The sequence below is a fragment of the Pecten maximus genome, chromosome 9 (genome assembly GCF_902652985.1).
Source record: "Pecten maximus chromosome 9, xPecMax1.1, whole genome shotgun sequence".
Taxonomy (NCBI): Eukaryota; Metazoa; Mollusca; class Bivalvia; order Pectinida; family Pectinidae; genus Pecten; species Pecten maximus.
In genome coordinates this window covers 39,039,745-39,056,614 of record NC_047023.1, presented here as the reverse complement: position 1 = coordinate 39,056,614, position 16,870 = coordinate 39,039,745, and the positions used below count along the sequence as shown (strand labels likewise).

General features: G+C 37.3%; 1 protein-coding gene across 9 annotated transcripts in view; it reads right to left on the bottom strand.

Moving 5' to 3' along the window:
• Positions 1 to 16,870, bottom strand: part of LOC117335236 (transducin-like enhancer protein 4) — a 49,679-nt gene that overhangs the window by 20,380 nt on the left and 12,429 nt on the right. For 6 of the 9 annotated variants that reach the window (XM_033895227.1, XM_033895232.1, XM_033895229.1 and 3 more), the window contains 4 exons: positions 14,374 to 14,448; positions 12,516 to 12,708; positions 11,936 to 11,946; positions 373 to 519 (listed from right to left, as the gene is read on the bottom strand). In XM_033895227.1, coding sequence (XP_033751118.1) covers positions 373 to 519; positions 11,936 to 11,946; positions 12,516 to 12,708; positions 14,374 to 14,448 — 426 coding nt within the window. The remainder of the gene's footprint in view (positions 1 to 372; positions 520 to 11,935; positions 11,947 to 12,515; positions 12,709 to 14,373; positions 14,449 to 16,870) is intronic. The other 3 variants (XM_033895228.1, XM_033895233.1, XM_033895234.1) reach the window with 3 other exon arrangements.

Genomic DNA, 16,870 nt, shown 5'->3' with positions numbered 1-16,870 from the left:
TCATGGATAAACATTGTGACAAACATCATCGTGGATAAACATCATCGTGGACAAACATCATTGTGGACAAACATCATCATGGACAAACATCATCGTGGACAAATGTCCTCACGGACTAACCAGCTCCATGTTACACTGATATTTTTGAAAAGCATGTATATAAATATCCGTGAGAAATTGTTAAATTAGTATCTTCAAGCAGACAAAGGAGCTAGGTATCATAACATTGAGTAGACGTCTATTCACAAGTCAACACAGAGATAATTAACAAACAGTCGTCCGATTCCTCATTTATCACAGAAAAAAAAGTTAACTACAGTAATCTTCCCTCTGACCAATTCTGACATCAGACTCAATGCTTCTCCCACTTACAACAGATTTTTCTTCTGTTCTACGCTTCTTTGATGCATTTTCATTTACTTCTGGAGTTCGGCTGCGGTGTGATGGGTATTTTTCGCTGAATTTCTCTGCATATTTTTCTCCATACTTGTCTCTATCTCCAGGTGAGGTGGAAGACCTCTGGAAAAAAAATATCAAATTGCCATGATAGTTAATGTCACATATGCTATCCCAAGTAAAAGTGCTCATTCCGTGCTTAAAGTGTACAAAACAAATTATCACAAATCACATTTCAGCATTTGCCATTCAACCTTATGTTAAATGTAATATTTCCAGACTTTCTGCAATCATGGTATGTCCATTATTTCCCATGATTTGAATTCCTTCTGATCATACAGAAAATGCATGTTTGCTATCCTGAAATTTTCACTCTTCATACTGCTTAAAATGGTGTTCTGGATATCAGCCCCCAAGGTTGACTGATATTAGATGTCTAGAATATCCTTAAGTTAATTATCTGGCAATAGAGAACCTGTCCTAGATAATCTATAACCTACGTTCTGATATGCCACGGAATCCTAACTATAATTTCGTGTATTTGTATCTCAACATAGCACACATCAACTCCCACTCTGGGTTGTCTTACAATTACATTATGTACCACTTTGGTAGCTCAAACTAAATGCACTGTGACACGCTATTGTACACGACACCATTATAGTACAAGAGTATACAGAGTCTAACGAGACTAATTAATGCCACGGCTCGTTAATTGCAACCACATCACCTCGTGTTGCTTGGCAATGTAAAAGTACACCTTTGAAATCAACATCAGACAGCTGTGTGTTGAAGCCTTCTGTACTTCGGTGAGTAGCACTAGACATCGATGGACAATAATCACTTGTTTTAATTAACTTTCTCTTTATGTCCCAAGCACAAATCCTCCACTCGAAAATAATTAATACTTTTATCTTTTAAAAGCCTTTCCTCTGTTTTCACACTCTGTGTGTTAGATATGAATTCATGAGAAGGAAATACCACTGAATACCTTCACAGGATAAACCTGTCTAATCCGACACCCTGTAGCAAACACTACCCGTCTAATCCGACACCCTGTAGCAAACAATACCTGTCCAATCTGACACCCTGTATCAAACAATACCTGTCCAATCTGACACCCTGTATCAAACACTACATGTCTAATCCGACACCCTGTAGCAAGCAATACCTGTCTAATCCGACACCCTGTAGCAAACACTACCTGTCTAATCCGACACCCTGTAGCAAGCAATACCTGTCTAATCCGACACCCTGTAGCAAGCAATACCTGTCTAATCCGACACAAACAATGTATTGGTAAGATTTGACAAGCTGTCAAAATATTTATAGTTTTCAGAAAAAATTTAGTCCTAAGCTTAAAATTCTCAACATTAAATATCTGGACACATATATAATCTGAACTGCAAGCTTCCTTAAGGACCACATTGATGCATGATGTTGATATTATTTTCCACTGGACATACTTTCCAAAATAATTGCCTTCAGACTTTTCAAGTTAGGATTAAGTATTAAAGTGTGGTTGATCTGTTCATAATTTAAAACTATAATACCATTGGTCAAATGAAAAGCATTCAGAAATTGGACATATAGATGATGTAAAGCAAACTTCACTTAAATAAAAATATTTTAAGCAAAGTAATTTTGTTTACCGATAAAATGAAATGTCTCATATACCATCAAAATTTTATAGAATCTTATAAAAACATCAAATAAATATTCAAAATGGAAGTTTCAGTTCAGGAAATGGATGTCCTATTTCGTATATGTTCTAGCCTCCCTATACTTAGCTGAACATTGGAGAAATACAGCCTAAATCACTCTTTGTAACATAGCTATAAAATATGGGGAGATACTCGCTGAACTAAAATGATAGTGTTTTGATCCACCCAGGACCTATGCAGGCGCCTGATTGCAGGATGTCGGAACAGCAGCCACCGCGTACACGAGGAGACATGCTGGTCTAATAAATACCCTTGGGAGGACGTTTTATGGGGAAAAGATAAAGACAATGGTTATTGATTTCTGCCTGAAATTGCAGTCTAATCCAGTCTCTGGGGTTTCTGATGCATGCACCAAGATCTGAAATTAAATGCCATTGGTTGCTTTAATTCTTCCTTCCTAGATCTCATTACTTTTTCGATCTATTTATAGCTGTGTTCCCAAATACGTTTGTACTTCAATATATATTGATGTACATGTTACCATGGGAACAATGGATGTCAGTGGCTGCCCTGTTCTATAAATGGAAGTATATACTTCACTGCTGTTTTGACTGCTTCAAATCATATCATGTAGCATGACATACTTAATTTGATTTAATAGTGAATGACCTTGACCTTTAACCCCTTTATCCAACATAATGAGACTAAAACAGACACAGCCATTACTCTGGTATACTATATCAACGGTTTATCAATGTATTTTTAGAGGGGGGATTTTAAATAGTACTGGTATACCACAACAAAATTTACTTCTACCAAAAGACTTTGACATTTAAGCACAATTACCCCTTTCCGGATCTTTCTCATTAACCTTCATATGCAAGCTAAGTAATGCAATGAAATTGATCGTTTCTCAATGGAGTTAAAAGCCTCAAAATAGGATAATCCCACCGACAACAAGGTTTTCATTTTATTCATCCTCACTTATCCTTATACATGAATGTCTTTAATATATCAACACAATATATATATATATATATCCCTCAGCTCCCTAACACTGGGATATAGCTCAGACAAGATACGACTAGGAGCGACATCAGCGAACTTTGCGGGAGATCAGCAACTATCATCAATTTCTACCTGTATTCCCCAAGTTCAACGCCAGTATACACCCAGTACAAGGTTTATGATCGGCAAACACTTACCTAAAGCCAACAGAGCAAACAATTGGAGAGTGTTTACATTGAGAGATCTCAACACTTGCTAAGCAGTGCTGTTTGCCGATTGTTGCGATACTATATTGGTACCTGTGTCTACTGAAGGACCTGATAGGCCACCTTGGAGAGTTAAGTATCTCACATGACAAAACCGACCCCGATATCTATAGATATAGGGCTTAGGAAGGTCTCTAAACTACACAAGTGTTTAGAGGGATATACGGCTTCAAACAGCCCCTAATTTGAATGAAGTGTAAGGGGTTTAGCAGCTCTAGACAGTTCCTCATTTAAACACAAGTGTACAGATAGCCCCTAATATCAGGTAAGAAGTGTAAGGATATAAAATTAACAAAGCATAACATCATAAAAGCATGAGGGATTTTGGGGTTCAGACAGTTTTTGGGGTCAAACAGCCCTTGATATCATACCCGTTTATGGGATTTTGGAGTCAGACCAAATATAAAACAGGTTTAAGGGTATGGGCTCCAGTAATAGATTTAGGCAGTTCAAAATTTGTATAAAAGATTGAAGAGCCTCCCTTATACTTCCTTACACACAAACTGTATATAAAGGGATTAGGGGACATTAATACGGAACTACCAACCACAGCCTCTTGATATCTTACTAGATACAGGATTGCCAGGGCTTTCAACCGATCCCAAACAAGCGATCTAAAGTCTGATCCAAACTGATTGATATTTTATAGCCTCTTTATGGCCTATCTTTACATCAATAAACCTCATCAATACTTCTCAGCTACCACGAACACTGCCCAAACAAATGATCAACAATAGGTACTAATAAGCTTGCATGCAATTTTACCTGACATATCATACTCATTTAACTATCAATCTATATTAGGATAAGAATTAACCCTTTTAGACACGGTAATGCTGAAACGGCTTATGTTTTAGTTCTATCTGACCTACCACAGAAGTTAAGATTGCGTAAAATTATCTTCCCTTCTATTTATTCCAATTTATTTAGTAAGGCTTTTTTGTGTAACATTAAAGTCTGCAGGATATAATCTCCGATGAGTTTTAACAGATACTCCTCAAGTAAAAGATGATACCATTTACACGATAACTAGATTTCCTGGGTTTTTGATGAACTTCTCATTTCTCGCCAGGTTTCATATACGCTGCGATTTTATATACGGATTTCTTCACGGATATTTGTGCCTTGGTAAAGTGATGACTTGAAAGATTAGCAGATTTTTATTTTTTATAGATATTTTTGCTTCCATTAAGAAAGAGTCAGATGAAGATTGCACGATTTATTTATCAACATGAAGCCGAGCAGGTCAGGGGCCAAGAATGGCAATCCAACAGACAACAGGTGTGCCACCATCATCAAGCCAACACTCAACTTCCCATTTGCAGAGTAATCTTGAAATGAAATTCAGTAGCGCGTTTCAAGTCTGCAGATAGACATCTTTGACACAGTCAGTGCCAAACGCCTCAAACATCTCAATAAAGAATAGATTTCTGTTCTCTACAGCTTTTAACAGCTCTGGCATAATTTCCCGAGATTACTGTGTTCCACGATTACATCATGTGAGTTTCTTTGTTTTCCCCTAACCCAGCAGATCTCAAGCTTGCTCATTTATTCTCTCCCTAACCTCTTGCCAATTGAAGTATTACATTAAGGATCCCTATCTTTCTACTCTCTGCGAAATATGATTGATTAAAAACTGGCGTTTTTGTCCTTCCTCAAAATTTCTTATACAGATAGCCAAAAATGTTAGACTACAACTTTTCAAAATGATTTTTAATGAAGCTTATCTACATTCTTGTACCGCCAGATGTTAAGCCAGCTCCCGTTTTTCCTTGTGCTAGTGTAGTTGCTCGTTTTGATTGTATGAGTGGGGGCTGCCAAGTCAAAAATCCTAGAGAGAGTACATATATCTTTGTGTTCGGCAAAAAGAAATGCATGGATGGTATTTTATTTTAAGAATTAAATTTAAAAATGGCCTGGTAAAATATGCATAAGCAAAAACGGCATAAAAAGCGTTTGTTTGTGGTTTTGGTTGTGCCCGATTAGCGTCATACACTTACAGTTGTGCAGGATCAAAAAAGATTCTGAGCAAGTTCTTTCCATATGCTTAATGAGCGTTTAATGAGCTTCAGCTGAGGCACCCTTGAGATCTTATACAACCCAGTGTTATTGCCTCTAGGTTTTTTTTTTTTTTATTTTTAACTTCTCTAAACAAGTATGATTGATGAGGAACAAGTTGTAGCATCAATTTTTGCAGAAAATGTAGAAATAATTTACTAAAAAGCTTCAGAAAATTTACTGGTTTTAATTATTACTGAAACCCTTAGCTTGTTGAAATGTAATTCTCTTTTTCTGTGACAAGATTATGCAGTATTAGCAAGAAGCTCAGAGACTAAGCAGACCCAAAGGGGCTAAAATGTGTAATACAATGTTGTCGTCGATGAAGTGGAATATGCTTACTCTTCTGAAACACCTGGTCTTCCTTGTACTTTTTAAGGGTATCTGGGTAAATCAATATTGGGGTAATGTTTTTCCCTTGTATTCTAGATTTTGAATTTGAACCACAAGTATGGTTTCATCTACATATTGGTATTTATTCGACACATACAGATATCATAAATATCAGTCAGAGCAAACAAAACCATTATTTTAATATGTAACCCTTTTCTGTTTTCTAACTGTAGAAAAAGTGAATTAAAGTAGAAGAAATTCATTAGTGAATTAACAGTGAAAAAAGAAAAGCAGTTCTTGAAATTTTGTACAATGTACAATACTGAAAATTCTATTTTCCCACTTTTCCTCATAAAACCTTTAACAACAATCACATGAAAATCATCATGCGGTGAACATATTTCTAATTCCACCATTTATGTTTTTTGCGTAACATCACTCCAGACGAGTCGCATCACGATCAAACCCCCTGTGGCTATTATACCATCATTAAGTGACGCCCCACACCGTTTCATATTTTCATTGATTTTTACATTCTGAAGATTAAAAGATTGAATTTTTTTCGTCTTCTTACTATTGGCCTGTAAGATCACCCAGATTTCATGCTATTTATAGCACTTAAAGCATTTGTTGGAATCATGTTTATTTTACTTAAAAGGGTTACAACTACAAATACATCTTGTGAGTTTTCATTTCAGCTGATACCGATAGAAAACTTAATTAGAAACAATCTGGGTGAAGCGTTTACTGGATCTAATATTTATTTTAGAGGATGGCAGGCAGAAAGAGAAACACTGTTTTGTACACACACCAAGGAATGTCAAAGATAACGAAATATTTTATCAGGGAATTTTGATATGTTTAAACCTACATCACTATACCCGCCACACCACACCTATCAGAGGACTAACAACTTAATGGCTCTACAACCGCTTTTGTAGATAGAGAATAATTGTCAATAGCTGTTTGCAAAATATCTCGTGGTTGAAAACAAACATGTTAAACAAAACAATCAAAACATTGGTCTGTCAAATAAAATTAAAACGGCCCAGAGCCACCTTTCCCCCAGCAAACATTCACTTGTCCTGTTGGCCAAAGGCAATCCATTCTCCAGTGTACTTAACACCCAATGTACACAAGCGTCAATTGACAAGACAAATCCGTAGGAATCGACTTGTTCTCATCCCGAGAGGATGCAATGTTTTGTCAGGGTTTTCTGTTCAAATAGTCGGCTATATCTGAGCCGACTAACCTTGTTTAAACAGCGGTCTATGTGTAGCAAGTTTTGTGAGGCAGAAAATGAAACAAATATTCCATATAGGCCAAAGCAAATATTGCCGCAGCCTTTGTCAAGACAAGAAGCTAATATCCGATCATTCTATGCTGCCTCAAAGTGTTTACATTTAACACATCCCTGCGGGTCCACTGTGTCAAAAACTTGAAGCATGGTCAACCCCACGGAAATATTCCAAATCAAATTCTTCCTCGAAATTATCATCATTACCCTTTTCAAAGAATTATATATTTAGCTAGCTAATAATACAATTCACAAAGCTGGAAAAATTCAAACTGCATTTTTGAATAAATTTTGATAATCATAGCTATTGTGTATAATTTTAACAAACCACATGTTCATTTATGGCCTTTGTGTATGCCGCGAAATCTAACTAGTCATGTGACAGTTGGTGTAGCACCAATCATCTGTGAGGGTCAAGTCCTAAACAAAGACTTGCTCACTATACTGGTGTCTGTACAGTAGCATAATGTCCATTGATTTCTCTAGGTATGATAACTACAGAGAATGACTCGATCTAATGTGCCACATGTTTACATAATCACAATATAATCGAATAGGAAACACAAAACTATCAATTTCAGGCCAAAAAGCCAAAGAAAGACAAACAAGCATAGACAAATGGACTGGAACAGGGTTGATTTGTAATTCTTTATTCAACCGTATCCTACCTATGGTGATTTAATAGGTTTTTATTGTAACGAAAATAAAGATTGGCCTTTCTTTATTGTTAGTAGGCCTAATCAAGGATTGTATTGAGAAATACAGAGAACTAAATGGTCTATCTAAAGGCAGCTGCCTGGAGATTTAAATGTTGTCTAGACCAATGAAATAATCATCCATAATGTGAAAACTTTGTTTTAAGTGTTCAGGTAGTTTTTTAAATATATAATCACATTCAATATTATCTAGTACCGAAATCTTCAATTTTGCTCAAAATTTTAATTCAGTAATTCCTTTTAATCATTATTCACGATTTTAAACATTTTTTGAAATTAGCAACAGAAAAATAACCTAAACAACCTAAACGAGAGTATAGCTGAGTAGAATATACGCCTATCAAATGTCAGCTAATGTTATATATTATCTTGCAATGAAATAAGATTAACATCACCTCATAAGTGGTTATAGATGGCATGCTCTTTACACTACAAAGTATGGACAATGCCATACCATAATACTCCCGTCAAATTTGATAGGCTTACAAAAACATCCCATAAAAACATTGACATAACAAGTTTTATCTATTTTTTTGACCTCATTATAGATATTATATTTGATGGAAAGAAATATTTTTGTGTATGAAAAAATATTTGCCAATCTAAAAAAATATTTGCCAGAGATTTTAATTTTTTTTACTAGGTTCCCCCTATGAGCCCCATATATATTTACCTGCAGAAAGTTGTTTTTTCGTTTTGAGTATAAACTACATACAGAGTGTGTAAATATCATTATTGTTCCTTAGCAAACAACAGTATTTTCTATGTCAGTAAGCATTTTTAGGGCAAAGTGCTTGATCAATATTTAAAGTGATCCATTCAATACCTAAACCTACTGTAATAAGAAGAGGGCAGGATTTTTTCTACAGAAATTCCAACAACAGGTTTGATCCTAACACTTGGCATTATTTACCTTATAAATTCTATTAGGAGCAGAGTGTGGTGGGCATCGAGCCATGACGGAGCCTCTCTAGCTGTTAATCCTCGGCCAGTTAAGTCCTAAACCAAATATACTTAATACCTCTACATACAAAGAGGATCAGAGCTAGGGATTGACAAATATCTGTAACATCAGTTAATCTTCCCTAATACCCAATACTCCACACTTACTATGCGTGATGGATCAGGTTTGTTTGTGTTATACATGTTATGTTAAATTACCAGTGCATTGCAAAGTTTCACGTCTATCAGCAAACGTTGTTCCTTCCTATTAATGCAAATTAAATCCCATCTTTAAACACTTAAATATTTCACTCCGATTCCTATATCCCTACTCCCCTTGTACCTGAAGGCGTGTGTACTCTTCATTCAATTAAAGTTTGAATCCTTTCTTAATTTATTAGGATTTTCCACCTGCCAGGAATAGAATTTTAGAATTACACAAGTTTATTTAGGTGCATTCAACTCAATAAAACTTTAAACCTGTTGTTTCTTTGTGCTAGACAGTTCAGAATCACTTTATAAGTCTTAATTTGTTTGATGTCAACATTCCATGTCAGTAATTGGTGTTTTTGAGTCAACACGAGTCGCTAACAGTTCAATAATAGTAACTGCAATGTGACTAAGCAGTTTATTTGAGCCAATGGCCGAGTAACTGGTGCTTTAGATTTGGTGCGAGTCACCAATGCATGTTGGAGTTAACACAAGTTACTGGTGCATGTCAGGTCAAGACAATTTACTGGGAAGTTACGAGTCAATGAGTTACAAGTCAATGAGTTACCCGTTATCAAGTGAATCCAGACCAATAGGTTTGTTCCATTTAACACCAGTTGAAGTCTCTTGTATGTAGTCAAAGACAATATGAGTAAACCTCGGTAATTTTGAGTCAATATGAGTCAATATTTTGTCGTCGTAGAACCAATGTGGCTTAACCCTGCTATGTGGTAAGTCCTCTGTCCGATTTAGCATGGTTAAGCCAGATAACTCCAGGCCAACTTAAAGTATATCCACAATTAAAACTGACAAATCTAATTCAACTGGTGTTTTGGGAGGCTACAGCAATGTATTTGTCTCTTTGTGATATCACAAAACCCACGTTGACTTTATAGTGCTACCTCAATGAATGGTTTTCCGACACATATTTCAAAGCAACCATATCGGTTATAAATTCCTGAATGTTCTTTACATAATGTTTCGGCTCTAATACATTGTCTTGAATCAAACAAAACATGTAACGTTCTGGAATAAACATCGGATATACCGACTAACTACCATGTTGGGGGATATACCGACTAACTACCATGTTGGGGGATACACCGACTAACTACCATGTTGGGGGATATACCGACTAACTACCATGTTGGGGGATATACCGACTAACTACCATGTTGGGGGGTATACCGACTAACTACCATGTTGGGGGGTATACCGACTAACTACCATGTTGGGGGATATACCGACTAACTACCATGTTGGGGGGACATACCGACTAACTACCATGTTGGGGGATATACCGACTAACTACCATGTTGGGGGATATACCGACTAACTACCATGTTGGGGGATATACCGACTAACTACCATGTTGGGGGGTATACCGACTAACTACCATGTTGGGGGATACACCGACTAACTACCATGTTGGGGGATACACCGACTAACTATCATGTTGGGGGATATACCGACTAACTACCATGTTGGGGGGATATACCGACTAACTACCATATTGGGGGGTATACCGACTAACTACCATGCTGGGGGGTATACCGACTAACTACCATGTTGGGGGATACACCGACTAACTACCATGTTGGGGGATACACCGACTAACTACCATGTTGGGAGATATACCGACTAACTACCATGTTGGGGGGATATACCGACTAACTACCATATTGGGGGGTATACCGACTAACTACCATGTTGGGGGGTATACCGACTAACTACCATGTTGGGGGATATACCGACTAACTACCATGTTGGGGGATATACCGACTTACTACCATGTTGGGGGATATACCGACTAACTACCATGTTGGGGGGTATACCGACTAACTACCATGTTGGGGGATATACCGACTAACTACCATGTTGGGGGGTATACCGACTAACTACCATGTTGGGGGATATACCGACTAACTACCATGTTGGACGATATACCGACTAACTACCATGTTGGGCGATATACCGACTAACTACCATGTTGGGCGATATACCGACTAACTACCATGTTGGGGGATATACCGACTAACTACCATGTTGGGGGGTATACCGACTAACTACCATGTTGGACGATATACCGACTAACTACCATGTTGGAGGATATACCGACTAACTACCATGTTGGGGGATATACAGACGTAACTACCATGTTGGGGGGTATACCGACTAACTACCATGTTCGGAGATATACAGACATAACTACCATGTTGGACGATATACCGACTAACTACCATGTTGGGGGATATACCGACTAACTACCATGTTGGGGGATATACCGGCTAACTACCATGTTGGGGATATACCGACTAACTACCATGTTGGACGATATACCGACTAACTACCATGTTGGGGGGTATACCGACTAACTACCATGTTGGGGGATATACCGACTAACTACCATGTTGGGGGATATACCGACTAACTACCATGTTGGGGGATATACCGACTAACTACCATGTTGGGGGATATACCGACTAACTACCATGTTGGGGGATATACCGACTAACTACCATGTTGGGAGATATACCGACTAACTACCATGTTGGACGATATACCGACTAACTACCATGTTGGGGGATATACCGGCTAACTACCATGTTGGGGGATATACAGACGTAACTACCATGTTGGGCTCACTCCTTACCGTATAATAACATTCTTATTTAACCTATCAATTACTCCTTTATACTAAAAATTTTGATATCATGATTCTGTTCCAGTTCACAAAGAAAATACCATTAACGTTTAATTGAATAGTTTAAGTAAATGATCCAACACCTACATAATCGCTAGATAATGGTCTGCCGTACCCAAAGAGAAATGGAGTAAGACTGACATGTATATATATATACGTCGTATTATATTATTAATTCCTCGGATCATTAAACACAGGATTATTAACTAAAGTAGCCTAAGTGAGGGATTAATATAAAGAAGTAAAGCCAGGGAGGACAATTTAATTTCCTCTACATTTGATACATTGGATTTTAGATATATCTACAAACCAAACATAGAAAACCGTAACAAATTACTTACATGTTTTTCGTCTGTTTGCCCATCAGAAGGAAAATGAAAGGAAGAGAGAGAAAAGCACATGTTTATTATTGATAATCTGGTTGCATAACAATCAATGAACTTGATTATATTTACACAAAGACACAACTGTGGATACAAAATCCTACATTTATTGATTCAGTTAACAGTTCCACATTTGACTGACTCCAACAGTATCATTTAAACACCTACCTGGGAACATGTTAATCCAATTAACTCGTGAGCGTAATAATTCCTTCAAACAAATCACTATTTATAACCAGGAATGTTGTCTTATATTACACATACATAAAATCTTAATGAATCACTTGGTTTCAAGCACCAAATAACCAAATCGATTTTGATACAAATTGGTCCAACTATATTAAGAGATGAATATATGTTAAATTAATTTTTGTTATAGCTTTGCAACTACTTTTCTTCTAAATCACTATATATATGTAATTTTCCTGGCAACTTTTCATTCATAAATCAATCCATTGCCAAATTTCATTATAGTGCCAATTTCTTAGTGGCAGTATAATGGTATGTGACCATTGACCCTGTTTGAGTTGATACTGACCTTTTTCCTCCTTGAGTGAGTTGAGGTGTGTGGAAAGCCCGAGGGCACTGTGTCCGGTGAGGGCGAGAAGGGTGGAGGCAGTACTAGAGGGTAGCCCTGGGGGCTGTAGTCCGGGGGGATGGGGAGGCATCGGGAAGGGTGGGGCTCCATGTGCATGGGCACCTGCCAAGTGCTGGCCAGCCTGCATCTGCTGCTGTAAATAATCATACCAAAGATTTCCTGAAAGTTTTCTCTTCCATCGACAGGTGCAACGTAAATACAAACACAGGTGCAACGTAAATACAAACACAGGTACAATGTAAATACAAACAACAGGTACAACGTAAATACAAACACAGGTGCAACGTAAATACAAACACAGGTAACTAAACAGGTACAAATATTCCTCAGGGTATCTAATCAAATGGTGATAATACACAAAACATAATGTAAGTAATTTACTACCTTCATTGGTATTTCATGGAAATCTTCGAACATAGCGAAGATTGAGAGAATGTAATAACAACACTATATCATGATGATTGTGAAGAAGAATCTGACACTTACAAATGGTCTATTAAAGAATAACACTCACAGATTGGCAAGTTTTATGATAAAAATCAATCAAAATTTTATGCACATGATTTATTATCAAGAAAAAAGGATAATGCAATTAAATAAAGAAAATAAAGAAGAACTAGTCAGATTTTCAACTTCAAAATAAAAATCGCACAAAAATGTAAACAAAGATTTTTTTCACCACAATATAGTGAAACAATATCCAACCACAAAAATAATGATTCAATTCAAAAATTAAAATCATGAAAATTTCTTCAAGTGGAATCCACAAATAGAAATAAATATCAAAGAAATTTATAGCAGATCCACTCAAGCCAGCATATTCCCTATCATCACTACCCAAGTAAATTAAGATAAATTGGATGTTTAGTCAATTTTTTCTCTTAAAAAATGTCAAGAATTACCAGAATTTGTAAAAGTAACATTAATCCAGATTCGGATATCTTGAGGGTTAATATCTTGGTCCTGCACAAATCAACCGCATTGATTGAGATGTTAACATTGTAACACCTGCATATTTTAACTATTAGTGTAAACTTCCGTTAAAGCAGATGATGACGAAGCAAAAACCCTCCGTCACTTAATCAACCCTCCGTCACTTAGTCAACCCTCTGTCACTTAGTCACCCTCCGTCACTTAATCAACCCTCCGTCACTTAGTCAACCCTCTGTCACTTAGTCAAACAGAAAGTTATATCGGATATATATACTCCTGTATGGTCTGAAATAGGTTGTATAGATAAATTTCCCTTTCAAAATCAGTATCTCCTAGCTACAAAACAGTTTGTTTAATACTATAATTTGTGAAGAATTTGAGATTGTATCTTATTACCAACTCCTAATCTATACACATATAAAGCAGATCGCCAAACGGTAATTTACACTAAAATGCTTATAACATGCATGGCCAAAACATGGTAGAATTTGTTTTTGTAATCATGCTCTCTACAGTAAACATACTTGTATCAGCAGATGTCTTTATTTATTAGTGCAGACTTCAGTTTATATTGCTACAAGAATAATCCAAATTCAGAAAAAAACTATAACTACGCATTTTCTTGACAGCAAAAGGTCCAAAAAGCATGTATGCTTCACAAATTATCAATCATTTCTGGCATTAAAATACACTTTTATTTGATTCATTGGGAAAACATTTTTTTATTTGAGGTTGTATCTTTTAAAACTTTTCATTAATTATTTTTCTATAGCTTCATATTATTTGTCTGCACCAATAAATCAGGATTAGACCAATCTAAGTATGTTTACAGTAAAAACTCAAACATCAAGGGGAGATTACTTACCCCAATGATAGCATTGAGTTCTGTCATAGTCACCTGTTTGGCTCTTTCTACTGCTGCCGCCACTTGCTGCTGATGCTGAAACAACACAAAACAATATTACCTTATTTGGTGTTATATTTTAATGATCAACAACATCTGAACTTCTCTGGTGGTAGCTTTTAATGATAAAATTTCTGATCTTGTTTGGCGCTATCATTTAATGATAACAACATCTGACCTTATCTGGAGTTATCTTTTAATGACAAACAACATCTCACCTTATCTGGAGACAAACAACATCTAACCTTATCTGGAGACAAACAACATCTAACCTTATTTGGTGTTATCTTTTAATGGTAAAACTTCTGACCTTATTTGATGTATACTGTAATGTTTCAATGATAAAACATTTAAACTTATTTGGTGTTATATTCTAAATGATTAACAACAACTGACCTTGTTTAGAATTATCCTTTTTAGAAAAAGCTCTGATCTTATTCTAATTTGCCCCCATACCACTCATAATATCCCCATACCACTCATAATGTCCCCATACCTCTCCTAATGTCCCCATACCACTCATAATGTCCCCATACCACTCATAATGTCCCCATACCACTCATAATGTCCCAAAACCACTCATAATGTCCCCATACCACCCATAATGTCCCCATACCACTCATAATGTCCCAATACCAATCACAATGTCCCCATACCAATCATAATGTCCCCATACCACTCATAATGTCCCCATACCAATCATAATGTCCCCATACTACCCATAATGTCCCCATACCTGACTCATAATGTCCCCATACCACCCATAATGTCCCCATACCACCCATAATGTCCCCATACCACTCATAATGTCCCCATACCACTCATAATGTCCCCATACCACCCATAATGTCCCCATACCACCCATAATGTCCCCATACCACCCATAATGTCCCCATACCACCCATAATGTCCCAATACCTGACTCATAATGTCCCAATACCACTCATAATGTCCCCATACCACTCATAATGTCCCCATACCACTCATAATGTCCCAATACCACTCATAACGTCCCCATACCACTCATAACGTCCCAATACCACTCATAATGTCCCCATACCACCCATAATGTCCCCATACCACCCATAATGTCCCCATACCACTCATAATGTCCCCATACCACCCATAATGTCCCCATACCACTCATAATGTCCCCATACCACCCATAATGTCCCCATACCACCCATAATGTCCCCATACCACTCATAATGTCCCCATACCACTCATAATGTTCCCATACCACCCATAATGTCCCAATACCACTCATAACGTCCCAATACCACTCATAATGTCCCCATACCACCCATAATGTCCCCATACCACTCATAATGTCCCAATACCAATCACAATGTCCCCATACCACCCATAATGTCCCCATACCACCCATAATGTCCCCATACCACTCATAATGTCCCTATATCACCCATAATGTCCCCATACCACTCATAATGTCCCTATATCACTCATAATGTCCCCATACCACTCATTATGTCCCCATACCACTCATAATGTCCCCATACCACTCATAATGTCCCCATACCACTCATAACGTCCCAATACCACCCATAACATCCCCATACCACCCATAATGTCCCCATACCACTCGTAATGTCCCCATACCACTCAAAATGTCCCAATACCACCCATAATGTCCCCATACCACCCATAATGTCCCAATACCACTCATAATGTCCCCATACCACCCATAATGTCCCCATACCACCCATAATGTCCCCATACCACTCATAACGTCCCAATACCTGACTCATAATGTCCCCATACCACCCATAATGTCCCCATACCACTCATAATGTCCCCATACCACTCATAACGTCCCAATACCTGACCCATAATGTCCCCATACCACTCATAACGTCCCAATACCCGACTCATAATGTCCCCATACCACTCATAATGTCCCCATACCACTCATAACGTCCCAATACCTGACTCATAATGTCCCCATACCACTCATAATGTCCCCATACCACTCATAATGTCCCCATACCACTCATAACGTCTCCATACCACTCATAATGTCCCCATACCACCCATAATGTCCCCATACCACCCATAATGTCCCCATACCACTCATAATGTCCCCATACCACTCATAACGTCCCAATACCACCCATAATGTCCCCATACCACTCATAATGTCCCCATACCTCTCATAATGTCCCCATACCTCTCATAATGTCCCCATACCACTCATAACGCTAATTTAAATCTATGAACGACATAGATATGGCTACAAATCGGTAACAAGTGTAATTATATAGCTCTGTAATAAAGTCTGTTTAAATATGATAAATGTAAATATTGATATGAGTGTGTGGTTGATGTTAGTGTGAACACTAACAGCTTTGTTTACACAAGCCAGAACCTAAATCCTACTATTGACATGGGAGTGTATCTAATAGCTCAATCAATGCTAGACCTTAAACAAATGTCATCG